General features: G+C 29.6%; 3 protein-coding genes across 4 annotated transcripts; 1 reads left to right on the top strand and 2 right to left on the bottom strand.

The window, feature by feature from the left end:
• The first annotated feature begins 1,434 nt into the window (after positions 1-1,434).
• LOC142529805 (3'-5' exonuclease-like) lies at positions 1,435-2,473 on the top strand. Of its 2 annotated transcripts, XR_012815966.1 has the most exons (2): positions 1,435-2,233; positions 2,382-2,473. XR_012815966.1 is itself a non-coding variant. In XM_075635445.1 (1 exon), exon 1 carries the CDS (start codon positions 1,512-1,514, stop codon positions 2,130-2,132), a length of 621 nt encoding a protein of 206 aa, XP_075491560.1. In that variant the 5' UTR covers positions 1,435-1,511; the 3' UTR covers positions 2,133-2,274. The 2 variants fall into 2 exon arrangements, 1 of the variants encoding a protein (XP_075491560.1); XM_075635445.1 differs by lacking the exon at positions 2,382-2,473 and having other exon boundaries at positions 1,435-2,274.
• Positions 2,474-8,290: 5,817 nt separating this feature from the next.
• On the bottom strand, positions 8,291-13,325 carry LOC142529803 (3'-5' exonuclease-like). Its single transcript, XM_075635444.1, has 2 exons — positions 12,550-13,325; positions 8,291-8,399 (listed from the first exon to the last, which is right to left on the bottom strand). The coding sequence occupies exon 1, from the start codon at positions 13,285-13,287 to the stop codon at positions 12,658-12,660; it is 630 nt and encodes a 209-aa protein (XP_075491559.1). The 5' UTR covers positions 13,288-13,325; the 3' UTR covers positions 8,291-8,399; positions 12,550-12,657.
• LOC142529802 (3'-5' exonuclease-like) lies at positions 8,321-9,193 on the bottom strand. Its single transcript, XM_075635443.1, has one exon. It carries the CDS (start codon positions 9,142-9,144, stop codon positions 8,515-8,517), a length of 630 nt encoding a protein of 209 aa, XP_075491558.1. The 5' UTR covers positions 9,145-9,193; the 3' UTR covers positions 8,321-8,514.
• Positions 13,326-17,410: the final 4,085 nt, after the last annotated feature.

Raw genomic sequence — 17,410 nt, forward strand, 5'->3', positions numbered from 1 at the left:
CACAAGAAAAAAATAATTTACATGATTTTTAAAACATATAAATATTTTAATTGGTTTCAAAATAGTTTTTCCAAATGTGATAAAGTGAATTAAATATTTGTATTGATATTTTGGAAAATGATTTTTATAAGTTTTGGAAGCACAAAAATAAAATTATTTTGTCCATATAATAACTCAAATCTCATTATATTATTTCATATTATTTAGGATTTCATCTATATATATATATATCAAATCTCATCAAATTCCAGAAAATATCAACCGTAATTTTGAAATTTCGTTATTCTATTCGTTGAACAAGCATCAATGAACATAAATAATGAATTATTTTATCTAAATATTATATAGTCTTCATTTGTGCATAGAAAATATAAATAAACAAGATATCGTGTAGGCTATCGAATTTGGTGTACATAAAGATGTTCAATTAATAATTTATGTATCGATTTACGACTAAATCAAATTTCGAAAACCGACAAATAATTTACCTTGTTCTCCAAGTAAGCTACTAATATATGAACCAATCAATTTCAAAGTGAAGAAAAAAACATATAAGAAAATAGTAAAAAATTGTTTTGTCCAATTAATATCAATTATATTATTGTAATTGACTCAAAACTTATCATAAATCTATCAAATAGTTGTATTCACATAAAATTTTTTAATGACTAGTTAAATCATCAAAATTAAAATAATATATAAATACTAAACAAACAAGTCAAGATACGATGAAAAAAACTTAAATCAAAATAAGAATATATTTATAATTTATATTGAATCAATATCCTGCAAGAATGCTGTTGAAATATATATGTCTCAAAATTCTTTATGAATATGATAAAGTTATATTGTATATAAATATTATTCATAAATATATACTTCTATACTATTTTATTAAGTTTGAGACATTTAGAGTAACTAATTTTGGTGTCATGGTCTGTTTTATTAATTATATATATTAATCAAATGTCAAAATCTTAATGCAAGTTATATGTAGTTCAACAGATAGAGTCATTGTTTCTTGGGGTTTAAGTTTTAGGTTCTATTCTCACTGAGGTCATTTTTTTATTCTTTTATTTTTCAATTTATTTTTTAATTTATATATCAAAATTACGGTGTAATCTCTCACTATTTTTTATTATTATATTTTGATCCTCATTTAAATATAAATCAAATGAATTATAAAAAATATTATACAAGCACGCAACGCATGCGTCGGTGCACTAGTATTAATAGATATTTATGATCTTAGATCTGGAAAATATAAAGATGAAAAAATGAATTGGAATGTTTTATTTATTATTTGATACATCTATTTATAAAATATATTTACGGAGTTTAAATAGTTGATAACATGAAAAATATAAATATTATAACAATAATCATTTACAATATTTCATCCGTAAAAAAATTTGTTAATATATAATCCACTGGTATAGTTTTGAGACGGGTTACCCGAATCATCCGACCCATAAAATAGAGCTCGGTGAAAAAGAGAAGACGAGACGATAATGGCGATGAGCATAGTAGATCATCAATTACGCAGCAATACCCACAAAACCTACGACGTTCACTTCTTTGACAGTTCGATCCACACCACCGTCACCCACGACCCCGAAATCGTGTCCCAGTGGATCTCGGATCTAGAACCCGACCACCGCATCGTCGGACTAGACGTGGAGTGGCGACCCTGCTTCAATCGCAACACGCAGAACCCAGCCGCCACCCTCCAGCTCTGCGTGGGCCGTCGTTGCCTGATCTTCCAACTAATTCACGCCCCGACCGTCCCATCCTCGCTGGTCGGTTTCCTCTCAAATCCCAACTATACTTTTGTGGGGGTGGGTATAAAATTTGATCTGAGAAAGATTGAAAAAGATTACGGGTTCGGGATGGACGCCAAAATAGTGGATTTGAGGAGTTTGGCGGCGGAAGTATATGACAGGATGGAATTAAAGAATTCCGGGGTGAAGGGGTTGACGAAAGTGGTGCTGGAGAAGGAAGTGAAGAAGCCGAGGAGGGTGACGATGAGCAGGTGGGATAAGCAGTGGCTGACGCCAGATCAAGTCCAGTATGCTTGTTTGGATGCATTTCTGTGTTATGAGATGGGCAGGATTCTGAATGCTTCTGGGTGAAAAAAAGGTACAGAATCTGGCTTTGATTTCACTTTAATCGGATCATCTAATTCTTGGGTTTCATCTTCAGATATGTGAAGAATGTGAACTACAGTTTCTGGGTTTTCTGTTCTGTAATGCGATGTTGAATCTTTGATCGAAATCTGGGACGGTGAAAGGATTTTTTTTCTATGATTTTGAAAGAGAATTAGAAAATATAGCCTTATTAAAACAAATTTATTTATTTAACAATTTGATGGATACATCTAGTTATGCATTTGAGACCTGAAATTTCTTGTGAAAATGTCTTTTGGATTCTTGTTTTTATGAAACTTAAGGATTAATTTTGTAAATCAAATCTTTATTTTATGTGAGATTTTCTATCCAACCAAATCTATAAAAAATATATCATAATTTTTAATTTTCTTTTCAAATACTTATCGTTTCACATGAAACCAACTCAGGTATAATCTTCTACATTATTCATTTGATTTCAATGAATAAAAATTGTAAGTTTAAAATATCAAATTTAACCAAAAAATCTTTATGTTTATATCTTGATGTAAGCAAATCAAATTGTTCTGAATATTAATAAAAATTTAATGCTTGAATTCGGTTTGATCTATGTATATCCGAGTTCTAACTCGATTCGAAGTTCGAATATTTTTTGTTTTTTTGTTCGAGTTGGACTAGAAACCTTCGAACCTATGCGTGAGTTATTCGAACTATTGTTCGAATAGTAAGGTTCAACAATGAAGATTAGAAAGCTCGAGATGTACGAAAGCTTGAATCGTGTATATATTTAATATATAATTATATTATATTAATAAAATATTAAAATTCGTTAGTTGCTCGCGATTATTGAACAAAATAATTTTGGTTCGAGTTCGTCTAGAAAAAAGTTCAAACATATTGGAGTTCGGCTTCAGTTTGATAAATTCGAATATAAATCAAATATTTATCGAAACGGTTTGAAAAATTTGCGAACTGACTTGATTTGTCCAACAGTGTTTTAAATATCGTAGCAGATTAAGCATGGTTAAGTAAAGAAAAAGTTTTGATTTGGACAAAAAAGTGGGAAAATGTGTAATTTTTACCGATTAATTAAAGCTCAATAAAACGTCTAAAAAGAAAACCACATTTATTCGAGATCTTTCTAAATAAACTTTTAACTTAGCTCACACCGATCACGCCCTTCAGCAACGGGCTGTTGAGATTTATATACGCATGTTATACCAGTCTCAATCAAATTGTAGTACATTTTTATAATATTTTCAGGTGTTTATAATTTCCTAATGATTTGTATATAAACAATCATGTTGAGACGTTATTTCATCAAGTTCTTTTTTTCTTTTAGTTTTGACGTTGTATTTGTTTATGGAGTAGGTCTCTTGTGAGACGGTCTCTTGTGAGACGGTCTCACGAATTTTTATTTATGAGACAGGTCAACCCTATCGATATTCACAATAAAAACTAATACTCTTAGCATAAAAAGTAATATTTTTTCATGGATGACCCAAATAAGATACATGTCTCATAAAATACGACCCGTGATACCGTCTCATACAAGTTTTTATCTTGTTTATGATGTTACAATGAGCATCCATTGTCGTTTAATTCCATATAAATTAGATTTTTATTTTTTTCACTCAAATTGATGCTTTTAACACTTGATACGCTCGTAACATCAGAAAAATTGTGCAAACAATTATGTTTAGAAGTTTAAATTATTTGATTTATTGGTCATGTAAAAAATGTTTGTTAATTAGAGGCTTATATAGTTGAGTAGGTCTCTTGTGAGACGGTCTCACGAATCTTTCTCGGTGAGACGGGTCAATCCTACCGATATTCACAATAAAAAATAATACTCTTAGCATAAAAAGTAATATTTTTTCATGGATGATCCAAATAAGATATTCGTCTCACACAAATTTTTACCTATATAGTTAATATATTAAATGAGACAAAAATTTCCTTATTTTAAGCTCTCACACACACACATATATATAGTACATTTTTGAACAAGTCTCTTGTGAATTGGTCTCACGAATCTTTATCCGTGAGACAGGTCAACCCCTACCGATATTCACAATAAAAAGTAATACTCTTGGCGTAAAAAGTAATATTTTTTCAGATGATCCAAATAAGAGATCCTTCTTACAAAATACGACCCGTAAGACCGTCTCACATAAGTTTTTGCCTACATTTTTTTTGTATAAAATGTTTTACAGGCAAGAATTTTATCAATAAAATTGTGAGTTTTCTCCAACTGGAGAATTGACTCGAGTTCTGAGTGTGTTTTGATTCATTTTTATCGCTCGACTCTATAAACTAAAATCGATACATTTCATTCTAAGATTTTTTTTTTAAAAAAAATCAAATCAAATCCTTCTCCATTTTTTCCACGAACAGATCATGTATACCATAACTCTTTAATTATAATTAATGCAGTCAAGTATTACACTATTATTGTTATTAAAATAATTAACTATTATCATTAAAATATATATCGTTGTAGATGTGCTATTACCGTTATCATCAATAACGGTATTGTGAATATTAGTAGGCTCCGTTTGGTGCGTGTGATGGGATAAACAAATGATTAGTAATTAGAATGATTAAAAAATGAGATATATGGATTAATAGTATTGTGTGATAAATAACATGATGTTTGGTATAATTTTAAAATGATAGATTAATTTTGTAAATTTTATTGCAATTACCAAAATGCCCCAAGTGTTAATTAAATATATATTCTTAAAATAATTGAATAGATAATTAAATATTTATAATTATAATTTACATTTATTAAAATTAATTTAAATATATTTATTAGAAATAAATTTGTAAATATGCATTTACTTTAATAATTCAAATAACAATAATATTTTGAAAGTTAATGTTAAATAAATTTTAGTAATAATTACAATATTATTGTTTTTTAAAATAATTTGATAGATAATCAAATATTTATAATTATAATTTACATTTATTAAAATTAATTTAAATATATTTATTAAAAACATATTTGAAAATATTACGGTAATCATTAAACAAAATAAATTATAATTTAATAAATATTTATTTTTATAAAAAAATTAATTAACAAGATTAGAAGTTTATAAAAAATTAATTTAAGATAGATTTGTATTACAATTTATTTTCTTTAAAATGATTGAAAATAATAAAAATATATCAAAATTAATTTATAAAAAAATATAATAAAAATTTAAATATTATATTAATTATTAAATGTTCACTGATTTTAATTTTCATATTATATTGAAAAAGACAATTCAAGGGTATTATGGTCAATATACAATTTTATCATTATCACTATTCAAGAATTATACATTATCACACCTTTGAGTAGGGATATTTAATCACACAAATAACATAAATAGTGAGTGCTTTCAATCATAATCAAGGACATCTATGCTAAATTAAAAATGAACCAAACACGAGATTAAGATAAGGGATGATTATTTAATAATCATTCCCTTATCATGGCTACCAAACATAACCTTAGTATTTTGTTATTATAACTAATGTCTATTACTATTAGGAAAAATTTCTTTTATTAGCATTTTGTGATTTTATCACTGCGTTGTCAACTTTCAGTTTTAGTCTGATATATTTATAATTTTATTCTTTTTTCTCATGTGACGTTGACGTGGCACTAATGCGATGCTGACGTGACACTGATATGTGTAATTTCACATGAGTATTTCTCATGAAAAATATTAAAAGTGTCAAAAAAAATCATAAGATACATGATTAAACTTGAAATTTATTGACATAACATACCAAAACTTTACATAGACAAATATACAAGAAAAAAAATTATTTCCTCTCATTATTATTAAGGTTATTCATATTATTTTTGTTCTACGGGATGGTGACACCAATTACATATTACTATTTTCTAGACACTCTCACGTGTCTATTTATTCCTAGCTTGTCTTCGTCGATAATCTTCCTCAGCTTTTGCGAAAGATCCTCGACACTCCTACAGCCTTTGTCGTAATCCAGTGATGTCAATAATGTCAAGAAGTCAACCGCTCTTATTTGCTCTCTATATATGTGATACAATACAACTAAACTTCTCATTCCTTCTCGAGTAACTTTTGACAGCCGTAGACTAAGTTGGACTATGGAAGCAAGGATCATTGCACCATTGTTCTCTATAATTTATCATTTTATCTCAAATTAAATCAAATAAATTATTATTTATCAATCAAATAAAATATTATATTAATTATTTTTTATTATATTAAACCCTTAAATCTACATTTTATTATCTATTTTTTTAACTTTAAAGTGGCCTTTGATAATGCTTGGTAGCGCTGCGGATTCCAATCCCTAAGCGGGATTTTGTTTTTACTTTTCAATTAAAATTTGAATGCAATTTTTTTTTTTAAAAAAAAAGAGCAAATCCTTTACGCCGTAAGATACAAATAAAACTTTGATAGATGCACTTTGAAATTGTGATCTTTAGTAATGAGACGACAAATTTTATTTATATTTACAATAAAATTATTTTTTAATAAATTATCTAAATATAATATAACCATCTCACAAATTTTTTTTACAAATACTCAAAAAAAAAAAAAATGATCATAAACTTCATGTAGTCAAGATTTTCTATAAGTATTATTTTTAAACAATTATCATCGATGACTAAGGGAGTGTATTCAATGTAGAAGATTTATTGATTTTTAATGACTTTTGTAGATTTTAAAAGTCTAGAATTATTCAATTAAGACTTTTACATACTCTATAGAAGTCTAGTGGTATTCAAAATAGATTTTCATAGAGTTTTAAAAAGTCAAGTGTTATTCAACATTGACTTTTAAAAACTCTACAAAAGTCTATAGGTATTCAAATTTTTAATAGACTTTTAATAACTTCATGGAATTCATTAACATACAAACATTAAATCCTAAGGTACAACTATAAATTGTCAAAAATTGTATTTGGTTCAACCTAAAGATTTAGATGGATTTTTAAAACTTCTAACTCATACACAAGCTATTTATTTATCTCTCTGTCGCTTCACATCAACTCTCTTCTTATCAACTTTCTTCTTATCTTCTCTCATTACATCTATCTCTATCACTCTCTCAAATTTTCAAAGTGTATCTCTATATATATTTTTCATCTTTCCTTTTAAAATTTTTCATTTTTGGCTGATTGTTCATTTAATAATTTTTTATTTTAATATCATAGGAAATTTTGAATTCTATAATTGTTTTTGTGTTTTTTAATTTATAATTTATACAAATTAATGTAATATTTAATAATAATAAAAAATGATCCAAAAAAATGTCGCTTAATTCTCAGTAATTGAATAGGCTCGCAACGACCATGATTTTTTAAATTCTTTTTAACATTTTCAATTAATATGAAAGCTATGATATTTTTATACAAAATTATATCCACACAATGCTAAATAATATTCTTTTCGAATTTATATTATCAATTCAAAAACAAGATTACAGATTAATCAATTGATGTATTTTAAAAAATTTACAGACATGCATACAAACCCACATATATACACATGTAAAGATTAAATGATTTAACTTTTAAATAAGTAAATTTATTTATTAATATAAATATTGAAAAATTATTTAAAACTGAATATGTTATATATGTCAATTAATAAAAAAATAATATGTTATAACAAAATTTATAAACTTTTATAAAAAAAATTCACAAAAATATATAAAAATCTTGTAAAAAAATTTATATGAATCCACGTTAATCTGTTTATAAATCTGTGAGATTCTGTAAAAATCAATAAAAATCTATCAAATCCATAAAAGTCTATTATTTAAAAAAAATTAAAAATCATCGAAATTCTGAATTGAATATAGGCATAAATTGACTGATACTATTATAATTTATATATGGAATGGTTGTGTTGTACTTTTGACTTTGCATCTATTCACACCGTCACCCACACAGAAACAAAATTCCATTGGGAGTAACATCCATAGCTACTGGCCGATGGAGGGAGGGACGGACGGACGTGGTGGATCGATCCCACCCCACATCAACAAAACCAAAGTGGATCCCGGAAATATGAACCATTTTTCAGAATTTCATAAAAAGTCGACGAGGATTCTTGGAGCAGCGAAGCTAATACCAGACAACGTGCAAGCAAACAATCAATAACAAGCATTCAGGGTGTTATGGCGAAGAAATTCATAAGAAAGATGCAGATAATTTACAGAAAACGTGGAACGAAGAAATATTCAGTGGACAATCTTTTGAAACCCTAACCTTGCAATGGAAACCAAAAACAAGCTTCGACACAGAAAGTGAGATAATAAAACACACAACATAATCATAATCAGTAGATTAGCAAAACGAAGCATCGATCACACTGCCTTTTTTTTCAGCGCCAAGCATTCAACATCCTGCCCATTTCAAAACACACGAAAGCATCAACACAAGCATACTCGACTTGATCATAAGTCAGCCGCCGGTTATCCCATCGACTCAGGGTCACCCACCTCGGCTTGTCCACCTCTTTGCCCAGTACAAGACTAGCCAAATCCTTAAGCCCCTTACACTTCAAGTCCCTATTACCAAACTCATCCGCCGCCAAATCCCTCAAATCCACTGCCTTAACATAGCTCCGAAGCCCATAATCTTGTTCAAGCTTTTCCAAGTCAGATTCGATACCGACTCCCACGAAAGTATAGTTAGAGTTTGAGAGAAACCCGGTGAGAGAAAAGGGGATACCCTGGGAGTGAATGATTTGGTAGATGAGACATCTACGGCCAACGCATAGTTGTAGGATGGCTATTGGGTTTGGGGAGCGGCTGAAGGGGGGGCGCCACTCGACGTCGAGTCCGACAATAAGGTGGTGGAGGCGGTGGCGATGGATTGACTCCACTTCAGAGATCCATTCTGATACGGCGTCGCAGTCGTCGGTGACAGTGGTGTAGATAGAGTCACCGTAGAAATCAACGTTGAAGTTGGTGGTATGGGTCTCATTGGGAAATTCGACTTGGTGAATCATAGTTTCTACACTTTGCGTGTGTGTGTGTTTTTTCTTTGCGGGGTTTAAACAGTGACGTGGGCGTCACCAGGCGACTGAAATTCGTACTGGATATACTTGGCAAATGCGATAAAATAATTTTTATCAACTTATCTGTTAAATTTTTAGATTTGATATATTAATTATTCAAAAAAAAATTTATTCATTATCTTTAATTTCTTTTATTTTTTATTTTATTTTATCAGAATGCTGAAGAATAAAATTGTTGATAGGTTAATACCAAATATATAAATTTGCCATTAAAATGTGTCAACAATTAAATCAAATTAATCGAAAAATTAAAATTTACCATGTCAAGATTTGTTACGGAGTATAAAAAATATTTTCTTTTTTTATTTTTTATGATGATGATAATAATAAGGTCATCTCGAACTCAAAACTCTATTTTAAAGCAACTTTATTTTAAAATAGTGTAATTTTTGCATCAAATACAATATTTATCTGTAACACATCTACTTCAAATCATACTCTAAAAAAAATATTTTCAAAATATTCTTTTTATTTGATTTATTAAATTTATTTTATTTTTTGAACCGAATGTGGACATTCTTCAACCCATCTATTTGATTTATTTTAATTTTTATATTTAAATATCTAATTATTAACATAATATAATAAATATTATATTATTATTTAAATGATATTTATAATCTTTAATATAAATATTTATAATAAATAAAAACAAAAATAAAATTAAAAAAAATAAAGAGCTCTGCGCCAATCTAGATTCCCTTGTATAAGGATACAAATCTTTTTCTACTGTGACGCAACTAATCAAATACGCACGGCACGTATGTGGTATATTGTGTGACATTAAATATGATATATTTATGTAATATTTTTTATTAACTTAAAAATAGAATATAATATTTATATTTTAGCCAATGATTTCGTTTTATAAAAATCTAATATTAATTTTTACAAATAATAAAAGAAATTTTATGAATGTTTGATCCATAAATGAAAATATAAAAGTAGTTTTGTCCCGAGTAATTGAAGTTTGAAGTTTAAAAATGTAAAATTATAAGTGATTTATTTATTTTTATAAAATTTATATATATGATTTTATTTTCTTTTAAAATCGGATAAAGGCTATATCGGATCGGACTTGTGTTATAAGACAATTCTTCCCCGCTATTTTTTAATTTTTATAGTTTTGATTTCATATCATCAAATCTCGATGAACATGGTTTTTTTACAATAAAAGCGTCCAAAATTGTCAAAATAATTATAAATACAAAACTATAAAACTACAATTTAACTATATAATTTATTAAAATCACAATGAAACAAAAATAACAAACTAAAAAAGCAATTTTCCCAACTATATATAAGAATTTATATAAGGCGGCTTAGAAATATATTTTTTTTTCAATTCTAAGAAGATTGTTAAACAAAAACGTAAAAATTAGTGTTTTAAAACTCTTTTAAATGCAGATAACACAGTTCGTTTATAAATTTTTATTTGAGTAGGTCTCCTGTCTCCTATAAGACGTTCCAGTGAAACGATCTCCCGTTACATGATTAGGGTCAACTCGATCTATGTAAGGACTGTTTTTCATTGTTCGGATCAGGTAGGATATTCGTCTCATAAAATTACCAAAAATATAATTTTTCACTCCAGACGTGGTTATAGTCATAAAAAATAATATTTTGATATAAAAATAAAGATTTTTAATATATTTTAAGAATTCAGTTGCTGGAAATCTATAGATTTAGCTTTTGCTTTAATTTTTTAATATATTTTTAAAAAAATTAGTCGGATCGCCTAAAAATTATTCTATCTAAAATAATGGATCTCGGGAGATATTTTCTTCTAATAGACTAGGATATTTTTTGTAAAATTTCAGTTTTAGTCTGATATCTTTACAATTTTATTCGTTTTTCTCATGTGACGACGATGTGACACTAATGCAATGCTGACGTGACACTGATATGTGTAATGTCATCGTCAAAAAAATTTAAAATACATGACTAAATTCGAAATTTATTGACATAGCATATCAAAAGCGCACATAGACAAATTCACAAGGCAAAAATTATTTCCTTTCATCTATACTCTATACTATCTTATTAAGTTTGAGACACTTAGAGTAACTAATTTTTGTGTTATGGTCTGTTTTAATAATTATATATATTTATAAAATGTTAAAATTTTACTGTAAGTTATATGTAGTTTAACGGATATAGTCATTGTTTCTTGATGTTTAAATTATAAATTCAAATTTTACCGAAGTCATTTTTTTATTTTTTTATTTTTCAATTTATTTTTTAATTTATATATCAAAATTACAGTGTAATCTCTCACTATTTCTTATAATTATATTTTGATCCTCATTTAAATATAAATCATATGAATTATAAAAAATATTATACAAGCACGCAATGCGTGCGTCGTTGCACTAGTTAATATTAAAGTTATTCATATTATTTTTGCTCTACGGGAAGAAAACACCAGTTATATATAACTATTTTCTAAATACTCTTCTGTGTCTGTTTATCCTAATTCATTTCTCAGCTTTGGCGAAAAGTCCTCAATATTCCTCTAACCTCTGGAGTAATCCAATGGTGTCGATGTCAAGAAATCAGTCCATACAATACAATACACAGTGGTAGCGGTGCGGATTCCAATCCCCTATCTATCTAAGCGGGATTTTGTTTTTACTTTTCAACTAAAATTTGAATGCAATATTTTTTTAAAAAAAGAGCAAATCTATTACACCATAAGATTCAAAACAACTTTGATAGATGCAATTTGAAACTAGTTTAATGATCTTTGTGAAACAATCGACTTTATTTATATTTATAATAAAAAATAATATTTTTAATATCATAGTTAATTTAAATATAATATATATCTTACAAAATTAACTCATAAAATTGTTTCACAAAATTTTTTTTGTTTACAAATATTTAAAAAAATGATTATAAACTTTATTTCGTCAAGATTGTCTATAATTATTGTTTTTAAACATTTACCATCGATAACTAAATTGAGTGATACTATTATAATTTATACATGGAATGGTTGTGTTGTACTTTTGACATTGCATCCATGCACACCGTCAACACCACAAACAAAAATCCATTGGGAGTAACATCCATAGCTACTGGCCGATGGATGGATGGATGGAGGGACGGACGGACGGACGGACGGACGTGGGGTGGTGGATCGATCCCACCCCACGTCAACAAAACCAAAGCGGATCCCGGAAATATGAACCATTTTCCAGAATTTCATAAAAAGTCGACACAGATTCTTGGAGCAGCGAAGCTAATACAAGACAATGTGCAAGCAAACAATCAATAACAAGCATTCAGGGTGCTATGGCGAAGAAATTCATAAGAAAGATGCAGATAACTAACCTTGCAATGGAAACCAAAAACAAGCTTCGACACAGAAAGTGAAATAATAAAACACACAGCATAATCAGTAGATTAGCAAAACGAAGCATCGATCACACTGCCTTATTTTCAGCACGAAGCATTCAACATCCTGCCCATTTCAAAACACACGAAAGCATCAACACAAGCATACTCGACTTGATCATAAGTCAGCCGCCGGTTATCCCATCCACTCAGGGTCACCCACCTCGGCTTGTCCACCACTTTGTTCAGTACAACACTAGCCAAATACTTAAGCCCCTTAAACTTCAAGTCCATATTAAGAAACTCATACGCCGCCAAATCCCTCAAATCCACTGCATTAACATCTCTCCCAAGCCCATAATCTTGTTCAATCTTTTCCAAGTCAGATTTGATACCGACTCCCACGAAAGTATAGTTAGAGTTTGAGAGAAAACCGGTGAGAGAAAAGGGGATACCCTGGGAGTGAATGATTTGATAGATGAGACATCTGCGGCCGACGCATAGTTGTAGGATGGCTATTGGGTTTGGGAAGCGGCTGAAGGCGGGGCGCCACTCGGCGTCGAGCCCGACGATAACGTGGTGGAGGCGGCAGCGATAGATTGACTCCACTTCAGAGATCCATTCCGATACGGCGTCGCAGTCGTCGGTGACAGTGGTGTAGATAGAGTCACCGTAGAAATCAACGTTGAAGGTGGTGGTATGGATCTCATTGGGAAATTCGACGTGGTGATTCATAGTTTCTACACTTTGCGTGTGTGTGTTCTTCTGTTCTCGTATGGGGTTTATATTGTGACGTGGGCGATTGAAATTCGTACCGGATATTACTTGGTTCGGTCGACCCTATCCGTGCGGGCACTACCTGCAAGGGTCAATCCAACGGCTCGAATTTTTTCGAGCCAATTTTTTTTTTTTTACAGGAAGGTGGGCCCGGATCACTCATGTAGAGTGATCCGGGCCGTTTATTACCCGTGCAGGCAAATGCGGTAAACTAGATTTTTAGATTAGATCTATTAATTATTCAAAAAAAATTTATTCAATAATTTCGATTATTTTTTATTTTATTTTATCAAAATGTTGAAATTGAAAATTGTTTATATGATAGTGTCAAAAATATAGATTTGATATTAAAAATTATTGACATATTCGATATTACATCAACAATTAAATCAAATTAATTGAAAATTAAAATTTAAAATAACAAGATTATGTTTTTTTTTTTTTTTGGTTGATAATAACAATAAAGATACAGATCTTTTTCTACTGTAACGCAACTTGTCAACTAGGCACTACAGGTATGTCGTATATTGTGTGACATTAAATATCATATATTTATGTAATAATTTTTTATTAACTTAAAAATAGAATATAATATATAAGATCGAGTGTTTGCCGCTTTACCAAAAGCTATAGTTAGTGGTAATGGTGCAACTCTAATCTTTTAAACCGAACAATAGCTCAAGCACCACGGTTCGATCACTATACCAAACAGGGACAATTATTGCACACAACAATCTCCCTTCCAATAATTGCACTCATTGCCATCAATGAGAATCAAACCTGTGACCTTGGCTCTGATACCAATTGTAGGACCGAGTGCTTGTCGCTTTAACAAAAGCTATAGCTAGTGGTAGTGGTGCAATTCTAATCTTTTAAACCGCACAATAACTCAAGCACCACGGTTCGATCACTATACCAAGCAGGGACAATTATTGCATCCAACGTAATATTAATATTTTAGCCAATGATTTCATTTTATAAAAATCTGATATTAATTTTTATAAATAATAAAAGAAATTCTATGAATGTTTGATCCATAAAAGAAAAAATAAAATTAATTTTTTTCCGAGTAATTGAATTTTGAAATTTAAAAATGAAAAACTTTAATGATTTTTTTTTTTATAAAATTTATATATATGGCATAAAATACACAATCTACAGTTGATTTTATTTTCTTTTAAAATCGGATAAGGGCTGTGTCGGATCGGACTTGTGTGATAAGACAATTTTTCCTGCTATTTTTTAATTTTTATAGTTTCGATTTCATATCATCAAATTTCGATGAGCAAGATTTTTTACGATAAAAGATTACCAAAATTGTCAAAATAATTATAAATACAATAATAAAACTACAATTTAACTATATAATAGATTAAAATCACAATGAAACAAAAATAACAAACTAAAAAACCATTTTCCCAACTATACATAAGAATTTATAAAGGCAGATATTATATATATTATTTGTGACATTAAATTTTTATATAAACGAACATTATATTATTATATCATGTACATATATGCATTGTTGAACATATATTAAAAAAAGTTATTATAAATTTTTCTTTTACAAAGTTTTGCAGCATTTGCAAACAATACTGATATGGCTCAATTCGAAAAGTATGTGATTCTCATCTTCTTAAATAATAATTTATTTTTATAATTTTTTCGAATTTACTAAAAACTTTGTTTAAGTGGTGTGGGGCTTTTAGCTTCTAATCGTTATTATAACACAATCTGATTAGGGTTAATTAATTAATTACAGCGGAAAACGAGTTTAAATTTTTTTTACAACGAGCCCAAAATATTTCTACTATAATTTGAATACTAACTCACATCATAAAACTCGCCCACACATAATCAAAATCAATCATATAAAAACAACTCATATCCTTGGGACATGCCCCGGTATATAGATACATATATATACTGGGAACAAAATATAAAACCTCACCCCAAACGGTGACTTCCTCCAGAAGTACCCCCTCCGGCTTCCTGATATCCTGGAGTACCAGCCATTGTCCACACACAAAGACAACAACAGCCCCCCTTGGGGGTGAGCAAAGCTTCGTATGGAACAACCATCATATATACCACAAGTATCTAAATAATGATATATGGTATGCAATGCATGTATGTCGTGGAGGTATTAAGTCAAATGTCCATCCACTGAGCACATGTCAGAATCAAACAAATCGCTATCAAATCAATGCTCAAGCTGGCACACCGGCCTCAATCAGGGATACTCGTATGATAGCGTCGACAAAGCACCATCAAATCCCAAATCTCAATCAATCGTCGGGGCCACAAATGTATATTTTTTAAAACATTGTGTTCACAAACCCCAGAATCCAATCAAATCATATCAGGGTATCCAAGGATCATAGCTCAACGTGCATGTCATGTATCGATGTATGCACCAAACGATGTGTTTTAACAAAACATTTATTTTATACATCGATATTCAAATCACAATGTCATGTATGCCACATAAACTCAACAAATAAGGCATATATATATAGACATATATTCTCATTCCAATCAATCAAATCAATCCAACATATATCATATGATACAGATACCTGTCGTATGTTACCCGGTCGCAACATACCTCAATTCTTCGTTCCAGTTGATTTAGCTTGAAGATATCAGTATAATAATCTATCTACATCAATAACATATTCATTCCAATCAATAACATCATTCAAAATCGACAATATAAGTCTCAAATATCTTTTGAAACTTTAAAAATTCGTATCAAATCCAAATCATAACATAATTCAATTTCGACTTCGAATACGAGTTTCTTGTCAGTTATTCTACCACATATAGGAATCTTGACTTCAAATATATGTTATTCCAGCACTTCCATATTTAGAGCTGCTGAAACTAGAAGAAATTTACCTCAAAAGGAAGCTCTCAACGCGAAGATTCTGAATACATAATTTGTTTCGCGTTTGGACAGCGTTTCGAAGTCGATTCGGACGAAAGAAATCGATTTCCCAACTTTCCCTCAAAGTTTGCTGAAAAAGAAATGAAGAAGGAAAGAAGAAAAAGCTCATTCTTATCCCCACCGCTCTCGCGCTCGGGCGGTAGAATTCTGGCGCCCGAGCACGAGATGTTCTACCCCCGAGTGTCACTTGCACCACGCTCAGGCGGTCAAAAACTACCGCTCGGGCGCGGAAAGTTCTGCCCGAGTAATAACATGTTCTACACTGGCGCTCGGGCGGTCATTTTCTACCGCTCGGGCGCGACACGTTCTGTCCAAAATATTGATTTTGTATTGACGTCCGACTTCTCCACTCGAGCTCTTACAGCTTCAATTCTGTTAATTAATCAATATCTGATACGATATTTCATTATTAACACTTATTTTCTCATTTTCCATTGTCATGATATACCTCATATACATAATCACAAGACAATTTCATAAATCATCGATGATCAACATAGGATTTACAATAATACGATACACGGTCCTTACAAGTGTACTTGTAGAAAAACGAAAACTAATATCATTGAAAAGGGTATTGTTAATGTAATAGATTTGAATTTGATAAACGAAATAATAAATGTAATTAATCACGTCATAGGTTATAATATAAGAAATATACATCATATATATTTTAGATTTTCAGGATATTTTAGAATCTTATACATGGTATTGCCTTTCTTGTCCATTACAAAAGTTATGTTAAACTGTCTCGTAGATCAATTTTGTAAGAAGGATACCTTCCAAAAATATTATTATTTTGTATCTATGTTAACAAATCTATTTTGTAATATGAAATCAAGGTACATTTTCACAAATATATATATATGCACCATTCTTTCCTCCCAATAAACATAACCCTTAGCTTCCCAAATATTACAAAATTTTTCATATCTAGGTATGAGAATGGCATGGTTTAAGTAAACATTTTTCGTTGTTATAGATCACAAAAACTCATATAAGATCGTCTTACAAATCAATTTTGTGACACAACTCTTCGATTCAAACCGATCCATGAAAAAATATTATTTTTTATGTTAAAAGAATTACTTTTCAATGTAAGTAAGAGTTAGGTCGACCTATCTCACA

This window comes from Primulina tabacum, chromosome 16 (genome assembly GCF_025594145.1).
Source record: "Primulina tabacum isolate GXHZ01 chromosome 16, ASM2559414v2, whole genome shotgun sequence".
NCBI classification, from domain to species: Eukaryota; Viridiplantae; Streptophyta; class Magnoliopsida; order Lamiales; family Gesneriaceae; genus Primulina; species Primulina tabacum.

Coding starts and splice junctions, on each gene's coding strand:
- LOC142529802 (XM_075635443.1), bottom strand. CDS start 9,144: ATGATTCACCAAGTCGAATTTCCCAATGAGACCCATACCACCAACTTC.
- LOC142529803 (XM_075635444.1), bottom strand. CDS start 13,287: ATGAATCACCACGTCGAATTTCCCAATGAGATCCATACCACCACCTTC.
- LOC142529805 (XM_075635445.1), top strand. CDS start 1,512: ATGGCGATGAGCATAGTAGATCATCAATTACGCAGCAATACCCACAAA.